This window comes from Temnothorax longispinosus, chromosome 3 (assembly GCF_030848805.1).
Source record: "Temnothorax longispinosus isolate EJ_2023e chromosome 3, Tlon_JGU_v1, whole genome shotgun sequence".
NCBI lineage: Eukaryota > Metazoa > Arthropoda > Insecta > Hymenoptera > Formicidae > Temnothorax > Temnothorax longispinosus.
In genome coordinates, this window is record NC_092360.1 from 13,172,564 (window position 1) to 13,191,310 (window position 18,747).

Genomic DNA, 18,747 nt, shown 5'->3' on the forward strand with positions numbered 1-18,747 from the left:
GCACGGACGCAAACCATGTGCGATTACCGAGCGATACGACGTAGTTGAGTTGCACTTTCTCAGGCGGCGCGTCGGAAAATGCAACACAGCAACACACGAAAAAGGCCGGGATGGCCTCTCTCAGGTTTCTCTCTGCTGTTACTTTTAGAACCAACCAATCAACGCATAGTGTTAATAAGACGAACTCAACAGTTGTGTAACAGTTGTGTCTGCTGAACGCGCCCATTTTAAGTGCAGAAAGAGTACGATGTAGTGTAGCTCCAACTTGGCCTCGTGTTTACCTTTTCTTATGTGCTTCCTAACCTAGCGTAAAAAATGTTAGGATTTTATCGTTGAATTGAATATTTATAAATAAAATTCACGAATTACAGGAATTGCACGTGTTCGCAGGAAAAGCTTCGTAAAAATATGATATAAATCTCCTGTATTTTTCAGGTAAAATTAGCCTAATATATATGTGTATATCTTAGGTAACGAATAAATTTCATAAAAAAAGAAAGACAAAATTAAGTAAGATTGACATAAATGTAATGTAAATGTCTGTAAATAAAGAAGAATAAGAAAAATTTTTATTTATAGGAAATGTTAAAAGCCTATTAACATTTAATTACAAGAAGTTACTAAAAATTATTTCTTGTGGTGACGCAGGACGAAAACTATTCCAAAATGTTGAGTCTAATTTTCAAGCATTTTATTACTCCGAAAACTGTATTAACTCAAATGCGATCTATCCATGGGATAGCGCAAAAATATTTTATGCGTGACGAGAATATATCTTCAGCAACAATGGCTATTAAAATGTTTCTAATGAGACATGTAAGGTAAAACACATAATTATATTAAAACTTTTGACAATATATCTTATATAAGTAATATATTTCAGTTGATTAAAGTAGAAAGACTTAATATTTATACTCATATATATGGGATATTCTCGATCTCTATTGTTATGTATTTTAATTACAGGTGAAAGAGATTGAACACAAAAAGTGGAATATTATTGTCAATATTTTAAGCTACAATTATTTGTGACACTCAGTTATTCTATCATTAAGAAATTGGTAACTCCAAATTGAATTCATGAATGTTAAAAGTGACAATAACTCTAGAATATCCTGTATATTTTACAATTATAAATTGATAATATAATATCTTACAAAATAATATAAATAAAATTACAGATTGTCTAATGGAGCAACACGACCAACAAGTTTTTTAAGACCTAATGGGTTGCTGCAAAATGTATTAATACAGCGTCGACAAATGTCACAATTGGATGTAAATACGAATGTACAGAACAACGTAGTTTTATATAAACTTGAAAAGAGTGCATATTACCGATATATGCGAATTTTTTCAATTGGACAATTATTTGGTTGGTCAGTATTGGCTTTTTATACTTATAAGCCATCATTCTGGGATATATTCTATACTGACATAAAGTTCAAGGAATTTTGTTACAACCATATGTTTCGACTTAGCACATTTATTTGCGCAATTCTTGCAGGTAAGAATCACTTTTTACTAGTTTTTACACTCATATATAATATAATAAAAATTGATATTTTATACGTATGCGTAAGAGAGATTTATATTTTTATTTTCTAAACAATTCTTCATATTTATAAAAAAATGGAGTAGATAAATTTTGTCCTTTTTTGGAACTGTATGTATTATTTATTTTGTAGGTCCTATCATGTTTTTAGTCATTTATGCTACATGCGCTCGTAGCATCAAGTACATCATCTTAAATAAAGGTGGTGAAACACTTTCAATTACTACGTTTCACATGCGAAAGAATAAATCCACCATAAGCATACCAGTGGATATGGTAAGAATTATTTGTATATAATTATGAATGAGATTAATAAACATTTCATATATAATATTAATAATAATGAATATATTTCAATTTTTTCGACTTAACTGGCCACAATTCGGTAAAAAATCACGACGTTTCAGCCCTTGGTTTGGGCCCTTTTCAAGTGTAAAATTAGCTCGTAAATTCCTTATGTGTGGTGATAACATGTCATGTTTTCGGCATCGAAGTAAAAAAATTAATTGCTGTTTAATAGTGTAAGATTTGGTCTTGATGTTAATCCAATTTTTCAATAATTTAGTGCTGTCACTTCCATAGCGTTCACTCGTGGTATAAAAGAAACTTCTAATAGGAGACACACCATTGTTTCAGTCCGAGGTGAATAATTTACGAGCTAATTTTACACTTGATAAGTGCCCAAACCAAGGGCTGAAACGTCGTGATTTTGTACTGAATTGTGGCCAGTTAAGTCGAAAAATTGAAATATATTCGTTAATCACTGGAAAGTTACGAAACTGTTTATTATTATTAATAATAATATATAACGCTTTTAGAGCGTCAATATAAAGATAAACAAAATGTTTTTTTTTTTTATATTTTTGAAACATTCCTCATTTGAGATATTCTTTTTAAGGTCAGATGCACCGCAGATAGGACCACCGGAGGAGGAGTCTTACCAATTAAAATACAAGATAGATCCTTTTACTATCTGATTGACAAATCAGGCACGTTTGTAAATCCAAGACTTTTTGATCATGTAACAGGATAGTTACTTACATTTATGGATAAGTAGTATTATTTTATAAATATCTTCTCTTGTTATAATACATTGTAAAAATGTTTATAAAAAAATGGAATTATTGTCACATATATATTTATGCTTTATATATAAAATATAAATACTTAGAATTGCCTATTATTAAAAATGTTAATGTACCGATACACACTAAATTGCGAATTATCCAGTTAACGCGGAAAATTCTATATGTTATTTTTGGGGGAAAGAGATTATTCTTTTTACAGATCATTTATATTGGTATTATAAAAAAAAGTACATTTACAAATTATATTTTTTCGAAAAAGAATGTTAGTACAGTATCTATGCACAAATACACATAAGTACTATATTTCATTGCACTGAGATTAGTTTTCTATTCGTCATTGGTTTTTAAAACCCTTTATATAAGAGTTGGCAGAATGATGGGTCTTTTAAATTAATGGTCAATACCATTTCTCATATCCCAATCAATATCTCTGACTTTGCCTGTCATAATACTTTCCCGAGTATTTGCTGTATCGATCGCTGTAGCCATCATCCTGATATTTGTCTTCCGTTTTATAATAAACTTCAGGTGCTGTAGAACCAACACGACCTTGCCAGTAATGGGTCCAGTATAAATCTTCTGGATTGATATCGTGTGGGTGTTTGGCATTTCTGAACACATGTACGCAATATACGAGGCTACCAATCAGTGTCAAAAAGCCAAACACAAGAAATATTATTCCCAAAATCCTACAAAAGATATTTATATTACAAATACAATTTTATAGGATATAGTATGTCTAATATCTCTAATTTTTCTACAATATATACATTATATACTCTCAACTATACATCTATATATCATGCTTTTCCTTTACGTTACGAATAATCATTAAAAATATGCAATTCTAATTTGTCCTTTACAACTGAAGTAATTAAACTTATTTTAAAAATTTAAAATTCACGCGATGTAAAAATTTATTACGTAGTACTCTTACCAAACGACTAATGGCTGGAAGAATTGTATGACGATAACGAAGCCTAGAGTAACTAGAATCAAGCCAAGATTGAGAAGTAACATAAGGCAACAGACGCCCTTAGTGTTTGGACAGAACGGATTAGGCGTCGACATGGTTTCCACAATTATGCCGCCTTTCCGTGACGTACGAGTTTTCACCGTCGAGGTGCCTGACCTGCCGGAACCGTAGCTGTAATGACTAGGCGCTCTGTGATCCAATCTGGAGCTTGGTGCGAGGCTGGGGCGTGATACTCGACTGTAACATAAAACATACATTTTGCACTACGATTATATATTTACGGTATAATTGAATATTATGTTTATAAATTTGCAACCTTATGTCGGAAGTAGCTCTGTACGCAGCGCTGGTGACATATATATCCGAACCATTGTCACAAATGCTGCCGTGCGAGGCACTTTTGCGAAGCGGATGCAAACTATGCTTCGAAGATCCGGACAATACCGAGTCACGAGTATTATGCGCACTTCTGGATCTCCTATCTTCTTCTCTGTCATACCTATCTGCGTGGTTCTTTCTTGGAGGTTTCACCTGAAAAAGAAGAATTTTATAGAAAATAAAAATAACGACTAAATATAGGTATAATAAGAATGTGTACACCAATATAATAGAATAGAAGACTTTAAGTTAAAAGAATATCATCTTTGCTATGTGGATATAAGATGCATTACCATGGTAGTATGTTCGTTAGCAACGATATATTCAGACACGGTGCGATCCGAAGGAGCTCTGTGGCTCTCCTCGCCGTCCGTAATATAATCACGATTTGCGTTAATGTGATATCCAGCATATCTCGAAGCATGCATTTTGGAGTCTGTGTTAATCGACTCGCGCACAGGGAATGTCAAAGACAAGCACGTGACTAATCAGAAACGTCCGTTTAGCTCATCTGAAACAGAAATAAATATTAATTTATCCACACAGATTGTCGAAAATTATGAACTACAGATGCGATAAAGGGCAGGAGAGAATTACGTTTAGACTGCACAGACACAACGTGTAAAAGCGCATCTCCGTTTTCATTCCTATTTAAAATATATCGCATATTTTAAAAGAGACTCGTGCATCGGATGCATTATTTACGCTATCACCCGCAACAAATATGCTTTCGCTGAAAGGAACAGACATTCGCGTTGCTAAGTCCTTTTTTTCATATATATTTTCATTTTTAGTTTCATTCAGCAGAGCGGCCCGTTTGAGGCACGTTCTATCCAATTGTGTAGTCCTCCACGGTCGAATGCAAATTTATTGTTAGGTATAGCGTTCCTTTAAGTGCTGCCTGCGCATAACGATTGCAAAACGATGCATCATTATGGGATTGTCTCGCGGTCCGTAGGCAGTGCCCACGGCGCGCCGTTCATCGCATTGGGCAAATCCTTATTTAGTACGATGATGTCACTTGACAAGGACATGTGCAACGTCTTCGATCAGTAATGCGCGCGTATATACTCTTTGCCCCCCTCTCCGATTCGTTCCCCCGCGATTCTTTCAAGACGGCCTTTCGTTTTGATTCGTTTCACGATATAAATTGTCATATCTGTCACAGTTATGTCTTTATTAAACACGTACGTTCAGCGCGCCGTGATATTTCTTTGACCTTTATTGTAAAAAAAAACATTTCCTGCAATTGTATCCTCAAGAGCAAAATATATTTCATGATGTAACGACGGTCGTATTTCACGTCGTTCCGAAATCGCTTCGAAGTGATTTCAGCCCTGTGAGAGATAAATATTTAATTAAGATCGATCACGAGAAATTATCATTTCTCCGGAATTAAACTAAACTAATCTTAAATAACTCGATCTCCCTTTTTGTGTTAGAAAAGTGTTGTCGCAGTAAGACGAAATAAAATATGGAATGTGGATGGTGCGAGTGAGTTAGAGAAAATTGTAAACCAACTCCATTTCTTGGCGATACATAAGCTCAAAGCTGAAATTAATAAAAAATATATATATATATAAAACTTGATCTCTTTTTTCTCTCTAATTTCACGAGAATTTATCTCAAACGATCGACCTGAGAATTCGCCAACAGCTCCGCTCGAATTAATTTACTTTCTACAAAATAAATGTGTGACCAACGGTATCGACGATTAATTAATGCCCGTCGTCGTCTAAAATACGTTCACTCTCGTCAGCCAACCGGTTATTAAACTCCCGCATCACGTTTTTCTCGCGTTAGTCGCGATTTTTAAACGGACCCGTGCACGCAGGAGACGAAAGCAGCGGACTGCGACGCGCGCAGGCACCGCAGATCCGATGCAGCACGCACCGTCCTCCCACGATATAAATCCCCGAAAAACAAAGAAAAAAGAGCGGGCGAGCGAGCGAGAGAGAGAGAGAGAGAGAGAGAGAGAGAAAGAGAGAAAACGGTCAATGAGGAGATGTTCAAGCGAAGCGTACACACACGGGACCGAGACCGAGAGCGCGTCGCGAGAGACGCACACGCGCTCGCATCGGTCGGCGCGTGCGGATCTCTTTTCATGGATCGGGATCGAGATCGCTCGGGAGAGGGCCGCTCGAAGGACCCAGAAATGCTGGGGACCCTCGAGAGAATCGGGGACCAGTCGCGGGCTGGCGTACCTTGCTCGGGAGGGATTACGGTCCCTCGCGTGTGCCGATCCTTATCCGCGAACGATTCCTCTCCTCGTGGTGACGCGCTGGCCGAACGTGGCGTGCCTGGATCGTCGCGACATATCGATCGCTCACGCGAATATTCGCCGCCTCCTTTGGTCCATCCCGTGTTTCTCTCTTCCTCTCTCACTCTCGCTCTCTCTCTCTCTCTTTCTCTTTCTTTCCTTCTTTTCCTCCTTGAGATCGGTCGTCCCTGGTCGTCCTGCACTCGCCCGAAGAGCACTCGCGACTCCGCGACGATTCCGACGGCGACGGCGTTCGCGCGGATCCGCGAAACTCGTGAGAGCTCGAGCTCGAGACGCGATCGACGGCCCCGGACTCCGGAGCGGCACGGCGCGATCGAGCCCCGCTGCTCTCTCGTCCGTCTCGCGGCCGAAGTCGCTGGAATGGTCGGCGGCCGTCCCGCGACCCGCGACCGCGAGCGAAAGGTGTGTTTATCACGGCGTGTGCTTTTCCACCACGCACTCTCGTCTGACGCCTTTAAAAGGCGAGTTCAGGTGTGCGTGCTAACTAGTCCTCGCCGCCCGCGATCGCGCTTCCATCCGGCGCGGCGCGGCGCGTCCCTCCTCTTCCTCCTTTTCCTCGGCGCGGATTAAAGTTATTAAACGAACGCGAAATCAGGTCGCTCGTCTCGCGAAGGGAGATCTATCTGAGCTTTATAGGTATACGACCTACGATCTTGTTCCAGAAATTGTCTGAACGCAAAATATGTAGAATGCAAATGGCAATACAGAACGATATCTTTTAGAGTTCGAGAAATAAAAATGAATCCCGCAGGACTCTATAACAGCACACGTGAAAATGTTTCGGAGGATATCGCAAAAGTATAAGATCATGGGAACATTCCTTATGTATAATATTATTATATACGGATGTTCCATGTCAGGTGCATTCTATTTATTTAAATGATATGTCTTGTTATATTGGGGAAGCATAACTTTCTTATCGAGTTGCACTTTTTGCGTGAATACGTATTTACGTCTAAAACAGAGTACAATTCTAACTATTGATAATTAATTTTCGTGCAGTTTGCGCGTCACATATGTTAACGCTCAATCAACTTTTTGCTTCTTCGTGTTTCATGAAGAATAAGGATAAACCTGCCTAAAATGTGATGATCCTCGAATCAAGATAATAAAACTGATACAAGAACAACTGTGCTACCTTAGACACCGAAAGTAGTTTTACGATCGTACGCGGTTATGCAATATAGATTCAGGATTCGGCCCAGAAAAAGAAAACTGGTTTTGAAAGCAGTCCAGTTAAGCCCCGATCTCGGGGATCAAGAATCTGCAAAGTGAGTTGGTGTTATCTCGTGAATTTTCTGTTAAGGCAAATATATATCGATTTTCGCGTTAATCGTATTTAGTCTCCTATATTTCAAATAATGGAAACAACAGATTCTGCTCGGTTGCTCTGTCGTCAGATTGCATTACGCAGATCCTGAAATGTGTACACTTGTAATTAGAAAAATGGAAAATAATCAAATTTAATCATTTCTGTCGGCTAGGTACCCACAACCCGTATAAGTGTAATAATACAGCCTTTTATATAGTGAGTTAGATCAAAGTAGAAATAATTGCACATTACTTTCTACACTCGTAGTATAGAAAATAATTTACATTTTACCACACATTTAATTACTACGGTTTTTACATTTAAATTTATATGCTTCTGCATTATTTGAATTTATTTTCAAGTATAATTTAAAAAGTCAAATTCTACTTATAATATACGTCTATTAAAAATATTTAAAGATTTTTACATTTAGATGTGTATAAGAATCTCTTGATTTTAATTTTCTATTTTCTCTGAATTTTTATGCATATAGATCGTAACGATCGTACCGCGAAAAAAAAAGAAAAATCTTTTCGTCCTTCTCTATGATGGCGCCCGACATGCATGTGCATGTGACATGTGACGCATGTGCGAGGCGTCGCTCCGCGCTCGCGGGAAATCGCGCGGTTCCGATAACGCTTTGTAAACATTGACCTTTCTTTCTCTTTTGACAGCCCTGACGTCATCGTCCGCGTTTAGATACACACGTTTTATATGAAGTTTTCCGTGAATGGAGGGTTCACGATGTCACAACACGGAGCTGCTCTGCAAACGTATAATCAGGAGCTCGTCAAATGTAAGTCCCGTTTAACCTAAAAATTATTTGTCACTTCATAAGTTTACAAGGAAGATAAGCGGAATGGTATGACACAACGGAGAGATTAGTTTGAGTTTTTTTTATTAGTCTGATTTTGGAGATTTGAAACAAAATACAAGTACACAATACGCTTGTGCTACATAACCCCGTGGCGTTAAAGACACCATAATTGCCAAACAAGAATTTGTCACTCAAATATCAGATCTCTAAACACTTTATACCACCATATCGTGACGCGATATCTTTAGGAACGTGATTACTATGATCGTTTATACTGAAAAAGAAACTTATTCTCCTAGGTTTAGAAGAGATGAAGCTGAGGCGATCGGAACTTCAAGCTCAGATAGAGTCCCAGGAAGAAGAGAAGAACAACTTGCAACGTGAAATCGAAAAGATGTCGTGTAAGCTTACACAGTTGAACGACAGTTTGGCAAAAAGAATCACGGTCAGAAACGAATATGATAGAACAATTGCCGATACCGAGACAGCATATGTGAAGGTAAATGTTGTATTTTTAACGGATATGGTAATCTTACCGGTATCGTGCATCTCTCAAGTTATATTTGTCTTATTGTAGATTCTAGAGAGTTCCCAATTATTGCTTAATATGATCAAAAAAGAAGCTGTCAGCCTGGATCAAACTTTAGTTAAAGCCGAACAGTATCGATAATAAGATGTAAAATTAGAATTCGATAAAAAATTTATGAGGGGCCAGATATCCAGAAAATGTATTTATTAAATTTATCAATGGATGCATTATCACAGAGATATAGTTTATTAATTAACAAGTACAAAATTGTAAATATAGACTTTTAGAACATACGAGTTTTTTTATAGCCTCTACAAAATTTTTGAACTATACAAACGATACAAACGCATATTTATGTTAATTATGTTATTTGACTATTTTATAGAAATAACATTAATCAGTCTATATGTGTGATTACTGATTAAATAAAATTTATAACCGAACGATAATTCTATTTATAAACTCGAACGAATACATATTCGGTATATAATTTATCACGAAATAATTATAAGTATTAACAGTATTGTTTTACTTAAATGCGATGCGTGAATAATATGTATAATACTAACAATTTAACTTTTTATTAAAGGGTATTATGTATATAAAGACTGATACGGGATAAAATCTATTCTAGAAAAGTTACAGAATATTTTTTACAATAAAATCCGAACGTTTTCATATAATTATTATTTTACAATTGCCATATTTTATCTTCCTTCACACGTATGTACACACACACACATACATGTGTATATCAATTGGATTTTAACTTCTTTAAGATATTCTTGTCAAGATATGCTATCGCGACACTTTATTTTCCTCTTAACTCCATATCTAAATCCATGTGATAATATATATTACGAATTTTTTGCATTATTTTATAGATTTAAGCGTTTCCGAGAGCTTTCTGCTCGTTCCATATCTGTAAGAGTTCGTTTGGATCTTCGTATCCATGAGATGTTATGACATACTTGTAACTATATTTTGTGTAAGCTTTCTTATAAAAATGAAACTCTTCGCAATGAAACGGTACTATATCAGCTTTCTTAGCTACTAAACCTAAAAAGATGTCGTCGAATCTGAAGTGCTTAGTATAGAAACTTGTGTAGTACAAGTCCAAAAGGGCTTCCTTAGACAGGATATATGCACCGGCTGTGACGTATGGCGGCCACAAGTGATACGGATATTCTTTCAACGTGACGTACCATTTAGAGAACTTATGCCGATGTGGCGCAGATCGCATAAATACGAATCCAGCGAACAGTCTAATGTCGTCTGGCAGCTCCAAATCGAAAAACTGTCGTTTTACTCTATTCAACGTAGTTGCATTTAGCCTGAGCAATCGTTCCTTTTCTATCTTACGGCTTCCATTAATCTGTCTATCTTGTTTCCCATACACATTTTTCTGACTATCGTTATTTGTAGATTCGTGAATGGCAAAACTTTGCGTAAAAGACATTTTGATTGTTGGGTCATACGTCGCATTTTTATTATTAAAATTAACGTCATTATAATCGATTAAATCCGACCGTTTGATTTCTCTTTTGTGTGCGCTGTACACCTTCCTAGATTCCATTAAGTGAAATGGATAGTTAGCCGGGTTTCTAACAAACGTCACTACATTCTTTACCGATACGTACATATCGTCATCGACAAACATGTAGAACTTTGAATTGGTACAATACTTGACTAACCACTTGAAACTCATCATTGTTTTTATAGTATTATTGTAATACGAGTCTACGAAGTCTGCCTGTACGATATCCTTGTAGATACCTGCCTCTAGTTTTAGTTTGGCCTCCACTTCCTCGTCCTCCGGATGAGTACCCACTACAAAAATAGTCCTCGCTGGCACATCGAAGAATCTCTTTTCAATTCCCCATGAATTACGTATGGCGGTCCTTCTATCGAAATTCTCTATAGCAGACTTGACTATGTATACAAGACGAAGCGTGTCGTCCGCATCTTCTTTACACTTTTGTGGCTGCTTCAGGATGAAAGCATATCTGTACTCGTTTATCGGCTCAACCTCGGGCTTCTCATTGCGTCGCAGAGCACTCACGAACTCGTGTACGTTGCCTTCGTACGGATATACGAAGTTTTCGTCGTACGTGATCTCAAATATGTGCACAAACGCTCCGAAAAATTCTAGGAGCGCTATCATGCCGAAGCAAAAGAGCACGTATCCCAGTTTAACTTTTGACACGGCGCGTCGACATCTTTGAAAATAAAGGCGGAATAAGTGGTGTTCGAGCAGGTAGCAGCACATTTTGTCAGCCAAATTTCCGCATAATATTCCGTGCAAGTTTTCTCCCCTGAGTTCCCAAACCTGCAATAGAAAATTTTTCCATGTTTAATATTTTTTATTTATAAAAACACCATCTTCACACACGAGTTGATTATATCAAGAAATAATGTCTTTAATTTATTGTCTCGTTCTATAATTTGAAAACACAGCAGCTATTAAAAGGCAGTACATTTTTTTCTGCAACGTGTAAGAAATTATAATTGGTCTGATCATTCAATTAAATTAATTATATTATACAGAAGTCTACGCGCGCAGAGCTCGAATTTATTAAGTGGCAACTTACGGATTATCGACAATCATTTCTCGTTCAGATAATACAGAAGAACGTACAGATATCTTGTCATTTTAAAAATATAAATGCGAAAAGATGCAGCATGCACCATTCCCTTTGTTTTTTTTCTTCAACGCCATCTAACCAATCCCTTTTGGAAATGTTACAAGTGCATTCGGAAGTGGATCGTGGCGCCTCTGTGGGAAATGCTCCAACTAAAAGTCTGATCGTGTGCAGCGGACTTGACAATCAATAATTAAAAAGGCTTGAAAAGGTCTTGTCACAAGTTTCCTGTTAGACGGAAAAAAATTCTCAAAAGATAACATTTTATGTGCTGCGATCGAGATTCAGATATTTTTCAAATTATATTTAAAATACAATTTAAAATATAACGTGTTTGAAATATATAGATAATTAAAATAAATATATATATAATATACGAGAACACAGAGAGAAAGTAAAGATAATATTTATTTTATATTAATTTTTAATTACTTTATATTTAGAATATTATTGTGCGATATTGTGCATATTTATATATTTTTTTATTATATTGTACGATTTTTGTTTATAATTTTAACTTATCAAATTTGTTAGATTTAATCGCAGTTACTATTTTTTTTCGTTTTTTTCTTCCCAAAACGCGCTGGCGAGGTTGACCCTATCGCATTCATTGTCCACATGCCTGTTTCGTTTGCCGTGCTTGCGAATAAACTCAGTGACTCGGAAGGATGCACAGTAGTTTGCGTTTTATTTCGGGTTGATTGGTTACAGATTGGCAATTCGATATTGAAACACTTCCGAGTACAACTTGCACAAAAATGAATTTATAATAATTTGTATTAGCAATCTCTAATATCGTTTTAACAATGTTAGTTATCTGCATTCATGTCAAATGACTTTTCTGAATTAATCTCTTGTGTAATTAATATATATATCCAATCCACTTTAAGATGTCGAAAATTTCATGACATTAGCAGAAATTGCTTCCGGTTGAATCAATTTTTTTAATTTTCTCCACAGAAATATGGATATAAGATAATTAGCGATATGAGAAATGTAATATTTATCAATATGTACAAAAATTGATAATTAACTAAAGATTTTTCGATATTGAAAGTATCGTAAGCTAGTAAAAAAAAAATAAGTAAACAAAACTAAAGGAAAAAATGAGCTTTATTGAGAGTCGAACGAGAGAGATTAATTTTGTAATTAACGATTCAGTACAAAATTAGAAAATGTACATACGTTTTGGTTTTACTTTGAGCTATCTTCAGCAAAATACACACACACACCCACAAAGGTAGTATAATTTTCACGAAAAAATACTAGTAAAATTTTGCTAACATTCGCAGTTTGCAAAATGATTGAACTAGAAATGAAAGTTGAACCTAATCCATAAAGAGAAACGATATCGCAAACCAGTTCAGGAAACGTGAGATTGACAAATCGAATAGTTAAAACATCGAAAAATAAGATAATTCGATAATTCTTAAGTGGCGGTAGTTGATACAATTGAGACAATGATAAAACGGACCTTTTAAATGACAATTGATTCGTTCAGCTGACAAATCTTGACTCGACAGAATTAAATTACGCGAATTCGGTATCGAGTGTGCATATATGTAATATATAAATTGTTGTTGTTAGTCGCAATAGCTTATGATATCGAACATTTTAAAATTCAATGCACTTGTTGAAATTTTTTTAGATATTTTTGTTTCTGGCCAAGAAAGCCGGAGGAGCTTTAAAGACGTAGCGGTACGCCATCAAATTTATCCTTTCATATTTCGTTACATTGTTACATATTATTCATTATATTATATATAAGGAGGTCTTTCTTCGCTTTGTAGAAGCGTTAGAAACAGCCTGTCGCGAATCGAGATTTTTGAGTCCGCTGTTACTCGAATTGTGCTCTTCCTCGCGATCAGCTAAGAAAACCTCGCGAGTTAAAATTTTGACGGAAGTCAGAATTCTTATTGCGTCGGAACAGTCGCGCGTAGTCGCTTTGACGTATCCTTTACTGTCGCCCTTTTTCTATCTTCGGCTTCCTTCATCTCCTCTCCTTTGATCGCAAATCGATCATCCTACATAACAACAACTTTGTATCTTCTTCTCACACAGCATCGTCTTTGTAAGCTGCTTCCTCGACATTTTTATCCACTATACACAGAAAAAAAAAGAAATGTTGAAAGAAGACTTACCATATACCATGTATATACTCGTATATACGCTAAGAATCTATAATCTTGAAATAACATATATATTGCGTTAAACGAAGAAAACTTGCTTGAATGAAGTCATTTATATAGTTCAGCCAAGAAAACAAAGTTGAAACGAAGAGTTGAAATTCTTATAAGAAGATTATAGATTGTTGCGTATATACGAATGTATATAAATGTTGATTTGACATTTCTTTTTTTTCTGTGCACTCGCTCCGTGTGTCGACGTTCGAGAAGGCCTGCGAAGAGGTCTTCCTCGCGCAAGAATTTGCGGCTCATTCATTTCACATCGTGAATGAATTGCGAATTGCGAGTCCGTTTCTTTTCCTCGCGAAAACGACGAGCTCCTTATCATGCCGAGGCGCCTCAGACTCGCCTGCCGTCGTCGGTGGGTCTTTATCGATCGACCGAGCGGAAACGCGATCGGGCGAGAGAAATGTCTCTGACAATGTTTTCCGCTCGAAGGAATCAGCGACGTCGTGGTCGTGGGGATATCCTCCTTCGGCGTTGGCGACTATCCATCGATCGCGTCTCACGGATATGGGGTGTTTGCTCGGCTCGGTGGCGCCTTTCGACCTCGATTCCGATAATTTGACACCGCGATTATTAATCTCCATATCGAGACCCCATCGTTCATTCACCGTTATCTCGCTGCTTGCCGTTGATATCATCGCTTCCGTCGGAGTTTCTGACGATCTTCTGTATTGTTCAACGAGGACTTTTCGAGAGAAAGGACTTGATTTTTCGGATTAGTCCTGTCATTTTTAAAATTTACAATTTTTTTAACTAATCGTTAAACAATAGAGAGTATATACATATCTCTTCTTTATCTCTTTTCTTGGAACGTATGCCGAGTGCCGGAAGACAATCCGTCTTAGAGATTACACGTATGTCATATTTTCCGCGGAAATAAACGACTTATTATTGTCCGCTCGTTTATTAGCCCACGATCTTTTCATATTGTTTTGCAAATACGAATCTGATTCTCGTTTAGCTTGATGAATGTATTATTCTCTTTGCGTTACCATATCTAATCGCGCTGTCACAAAACCGCCGGAAACAATACCAAAATTTTAGTGCAACATTGCTTTTCGAAAGGCAGAAAACGCTAAAAAACTCGATATTTCTCTTTTCCCTTTATTTCATAATTTCCACGAATCACTTGAACATATATTTATGGCGTCGTTATCAAGTGCGATAATCAGGATAGCTGTAAATTCACAATATTCTCTAATAAATAAACAAGAAATGGCTCGTCTACAATAGCCGTAAAAGTATGCAGTAAGACGTGAGCAGTAAACTATTGACCAATCACAATCGATTATTCTTGAATTGTAAAAATCCCATTAGTCAACAGCTTACTGCTTACGTCTTACATGCATACTGTTGCGGCTATTGTAGACGAGCCATAATAATGGAAATGACCGAAAGGTGATGATAGCTTTTTAAACAAAGGAAGCGTTAAATTGATCGCACATTTTGTAATACAATATGATAACCCTGATTAACTGCACATTTGAATCTTTCTTTATTGCATAATCTGTATTATCTCCACGGTGAAGTATTTGTCCGTAAACAACAATTAATAATAGACCCCTGTTGTTTGTTCAAGCAGTTTGACCTTAATAAAGGGTTTAAGTCTATCATTCTATCACTCGTGTTTAAATAAACCCCTATATGCCTTGACGTTATACCTTCCCGGGGCTTGCGCAGTATATATTTTTCCGGAGCAAGACCCATGAGGTGGATATGCCACAGGTAAACCTGTTAGAGTCTATCATGTCTTTATTGAAAGTAGATTTGCAGCTGGCTAAGAGCGAGAAGAGGAGAAACGAACGGCGAGATGTGCGTGTGAGAGAGACGCGAAACGTCAAACAGTAAATAGCTTTTAGATCACTTTGTCGACAGTACAAGTTCTCTAACACGACGATTTTATAAATATAAATTCGTATAATTGACAATCAACGGAACGTACAATGCTGACAGGAGTGATCGACGGGTTCGTATATCGCAGTTCCATAGTAAATCCTTCACTAGCAAACACGTCGTCTTTTGTTCCTACTTTACTCCTAATTATATATTTTAACAAATGTTAGTTGGAGTTAATTGAGCGGCACAAACCGTTTATTACGAAACAATAACCAATTTTAACAATCACATACTTTTATCTTTGTCGGCAATAATATTTGTTACTTCTTTTCTATGACACATGGCGAGATGCCCGATGAAGATGCTTTTTGCAGTACTCAGTTGTGCTGCGAGGATGACAACTTTACTGTCGGGCGCGCGCCTATCGACGTTGACGACGTTGACGACATTACTCGGAGCCAGGCATCGTCCTTGATATGGACCGCTTACGGCGTCGTAGTCCCGATCATATTGGCCGTCGGCGTTTTCGGCAATGCGGCGATCCTTGTCGTCCTGTCCGGCCCAATGTTTCGCGGTATCGCGTACTTGTACCTCAACGGACTCGCGCTGGCGCACATCGGCGTCATCCTGTCTTGGATAACAATCAGTCTGTACCAATTCGATCCCGACAGCGTGCACTGCGGAAGAAAACACTGCTTGATTGGAAAAAAAAAGAAACCGACTGTTGCGTCCACGTCCAAACTAATGAATTGAATTGATCTAATTCAGAACGCGACAACACTTGACTCATTCGTCAATTAATACTGTCACTCGTGCGACAATTGTATTCGATTACAATTAATTCTGTATTGACACAGTTTGTATCAGCGTGTGTAATTCTTGGTCGATTATAACTTACATTCGTTTGCACAATAGCAGTCTTTTTTCTCAGTGCTCAATAGTAATCATATGAATAAGGTGTTACGACACGATTATATTTATGTAACTATAGATATACATGTTTCAGCGCTGAGATTGAGCTACGGCATGAGCAACAATTACCCATCAGCTTTCTACCATGCTCACGTTGAACTCGTTGTTCTGAACGCCTTCTCGGCCGCCAGTGTTTTCATCATGGTCTGCTTAATTGTGGATCGATACATTTTTGTATTCTTCCCGTCGCGCATTCGCACCGGAAACGTGCGCAAGAACGTCAATTCTTTCGTACTGTCTTCTTTCATTGCCGGTTTTATGGTAAGCTGTTTTTCGTAAAATGACACTCTTATCTTTCATTGAACTATTTAGGTTCTCTTATGTAAAAAAAATTTGCATATCGAACGCTCTTTTAAAACAATTTTTTCTTCTAAAAAGCCGTTGGCGAATTGGCTCGTTTTACATGGGCGATTAATAACGAGCGGATGCAATAAGCATATGTAATAATTAATACAACGCATTGTTAGATACACATTTTATTCTGTTTATAGATTAGTGGTCCGCTGTCGGTTATGAGAATCGTTTATGCGGAGCAAGATGGATCCGGCGGTTCTTTTACATTACGCGAAAACATGTTCGTTACGCAAAGTACGATGTGGAGAGCGTATATTTGGATAATGGAGATCATAGTGCGAATTTGCCCGTCGATCATATTTATCGTACTGAATAGTCTGGTCATTAAGAGATTTCTACAGCTGAATGTGCAAAGCCGACAATTCCACACCGTTACAGACAAATTTCGGACCAACAACGCGCCCGATACGTCGTTATTGTCTCGCAATCGAGGATACAAGTATGTATAATAATATCTAATAAAAAAATTGATTTTATTTTTAGTTTCTTTAAAGCAAGAAATTTAATATTATATATTTCTGGGTCTCACCGGCCAGTGTGCTTACAAAAATCACTCTTTGCAGAGAGGAGCAACACTTGGCGATATTGACGACAACGATGATTCTATGCTTTTTCGTAACGGCAATCCCGCCAAGTCTCACCCCGATACTGTATACCGATCGTCGCCCGTTGGACCTCGATTACCAAACGTTTCGAGTTTATTCGGCGATCGTCGAGCTCAGCAATTATGCCATTTATATTCTTATATATCTTGTCTGCAGTACGGAATTTCGAAGGGAGTTGCTGCGAATTCTACAAGTAAGCTCGTGTATAATCGCCTTCAATCGACTGTGACAATTCTACTAATTTGAAAATTCTATACAACTGCAGAGAATATTCGCAATTAATGAGGGTACAATTTGATTAATTTCTGTAAACAGGGAAAATGTAATGAAAATACGGGGCAGGACGTTGATCAGCCGATAGGCGAGATCGAGGACTATAGCCGGCACGGCACTACTGTTCGACTGACACCGGAACATACCAAATTGAATTCCCCCGAATCGCCGACTAAAGAAACAAAATTGGAGGAAGACGCACAGCCGTCAGAGGCTACCTCCTTTATGTTAGAACACCGTGTCGTCGCATAATTATACGTTTGCGCATTAGAGGATAAAAGACAATCGGTTTATATTTGTTCTATGTATCATATTGTATTTGTATTTGTTATACCGTTGTAAATTTCTGACGCGTCCGTAATGGAACTCTAGCTGTGTACAATTATAATGCAGGCTTTGAATTAATGTACAAAATCGTTTAATCGTTTCAAGTATTATATAATTCTGTATTATACCAATGTGTGTATATCAATTTCTGTATTATTATATATATAATATATACCGCTAATTTGGATTAATTAGATTGAGGTAATTAATTTTAAAATTCGATAGTCGCGATCCTTTCTCCCTTTGCATATTGGATCGCATTTGATAATTATTTTCTTTGTGCCTGCGTGCTTTTCGCTTTTCCTCATCTTTTTTCTATACATTTTCGATGCATTTATAATGGAACTCTACGTGTGGTTAATGGCTCTGATTTAATAATGTCTCAAATGATTAATCTTAATATTATAATTCTATTTTTATTTATATTTATCAATGTATATGTATTGTATAATATACAATTAGAATATATATATCGATAATTCGAATTAGATTAATTTAAATTCAAATATTGATATCGACTAGCTCATTTTCTTTCCATATCTCGATAAGACAACGTGGACAATATATTTCCTTCTTTTAGCTGAATTTTTTTTCTTTTCATCTATTCTCT

The 18,747-nt window shown here is 36.9% G+C and overlaps 5 protein-coding genes across 15 annotated transcripts; 3 read left to right on the forward strand and 2 right to left on the reverse strand.

Moving 5' to 3' along the window:
* The first annotated feature begins 235 nt into the window (after positions 1–235).
* On the forward strand, positions 236–3,379 carry LOC139810725 (transmembrane protein 223). 3 transcript variants are annotated; one of them, XM_071774516.1, is made up of 6 exons: positions 236–435; positions 580–821; positions 1,182–1,507; positions 1,689–1,831; positions 2,454–2,544; positions 3,172–3,379. In XM_071774516.1, the coding sequence occupies exons 2-6, from the start codon at positions 667–669 to the stop codon at positions 3,201–3,203; spliced, it is 747 nt and encodes a 248-aa protein (XP_071630617.1). In that variant the 5' UTR covers positions 236–435; positions 580–666; the 3' UTR covers positions 3,204–3,379. The 3 variants fall into 3 exon arrangements, with proteins under 3 accessions (XP_071630617.1, XP_071630618.1, XP_071630616.1); XM_071774517.1 differs by lacking the exon at positions 3,172–3,379 and having other exon boundaries at positions 2,459–2,595; XM_071774515.1 differs by lacking the exon at positions 3,172–3,379 and having other exon boundaries at positions 238–435; positions 2,454–2,595.
* Positions 1,471–10,855, reverse strand: LOC139810724 (uncharacterized). Of its 3 annotated transcripts, none has more exons than XM_071774513.1 (5): positions 10,717–10,855; positions 4,291–4,508; positions 3,936–4,150; positions 3,581–3,856; positions 1,471–3,332 (listed from the first exon to the last, which is right to left on the reverse strand). In XM_071774513.1, exons 2-5 carry the CDS (start codon positions 4,423–4,425, stop codon positions 3,065–3,067), a joined length of 894 nt encoding a protein of 297 aa, XP_071630614.1. In that variant the 5' UTR covers positions 4,426–4,508; positions 10,717–10,855; the 3' UTR covers positions 1,471–3,064. The 3 variants fall into 3 exon arrangements, with proteins under 3 accessions (XP_071630614.1, XP_071630612.1, XP_071630615.1); XM_071774511.1 differs by lacking the exon at positions 10,717–10,855 and adding an exon at positions 6,202–6,373; XM_071774514.1 differs by lacking the exon at positions 10,717–10,855 and adding an exon at positions 4,595–4,619.
* Positions 6,550–9,227, forward strand: LOC139810726 (microtubule nucleation factor SSNA1). Of its 4 annotated transcripts, none has more exons than XM_071774520.1 (4): positions 6,550–6,680; positions 8,265–8,386; positions 8,707–8,906; positions 8,985–9,227. In XM_071774520.1, the coding sequence occupies exons 2-4, from the start codon at positions 8,305–8,307 to the stop codon at positions 9,075–9,077; spliced, it is 375 nt and encodes a 124-aa protein (XP_071630621.1). In that variant the 5' UTR covers positions 6,550–6,680; positions 8,265–8,304; the 3' UTR covers positions 9,078–9,227. The 4 variants fall into 4 exon arrangements, with proteins under 4 accessions (XP_071630621.1, XP_071630622.1, XP_071630620.1 ...); XM_071774521.1 differs by lacking the exon at positions 6,550–6,680 and adding an exon at positions 6,896–6,914; XM_071774519.1 differs by lacking the exon at positions 6,550–6,680 and adding an exon at positions 7,409–7,549.
* Positions 9,546–11,872, reverse strand: Brn (beta-1,3-galactosyltransferase brn). The gene is made up of 2 exons (XM_071774508.1): positions 11,528–11,872; positions 9,546–11,265 (listed from the first exon to the last, which is right to left on the reverse strand). Exon 2 carries the CDS (start codon positions 11,203–11,205, stop codon positions 9,823–9,825), a length of 1,383 nt encoding a protein of 460 aa, XP_071630609.1. The 5' UTR covers positions 11,206–11,265; positions 11,528–11,872; the 3' UTR covers positions 9,546–9,822.
* A 3,403-nt stretch (positions 11,873–15,275) lies between these two features.
* LOC139810720 (probable G-protein coupled receptor B0563.6) lies at positions 15,276–18,328 on the forward strand. 4 transcript variants are annotated; one of them, XM_071774504.1, is made up of 6 exons: positions 15,276–15,614; positions 15,981–16,252; positions 16,598–16,839; positions 17,070–17,371; positions 17,496–17,730; positions 17,853–18,328. In XM_071774504.1, exons 1-6 carry the CDS (start codon positions 15,487–15,489, stop codon positions 18,060–18,062), a joined length of 1,389 nt encoding a protein of 462 aa, XP_071630605.1. In that variant the 5' UTR covers positions 15,276–15,486; the 3' UTR covers positions 18,063–18,328. The 4 variants fall into 4 exon arrangements, with proteins under 4 accessions (XP_071630605.1, XP_071630606.1, XP_071630607.1 ...); XM_071774505.1 differs by having other exon boundaries at positions 15,294–15,614; positions 16,613–16,839; XM_071774506.1 differs by having other exon boundaries at positions 15,494–15,736.
* The last annotated feature ends 419 nt before the right edge of the window (positions 18,329–18,747 follow it).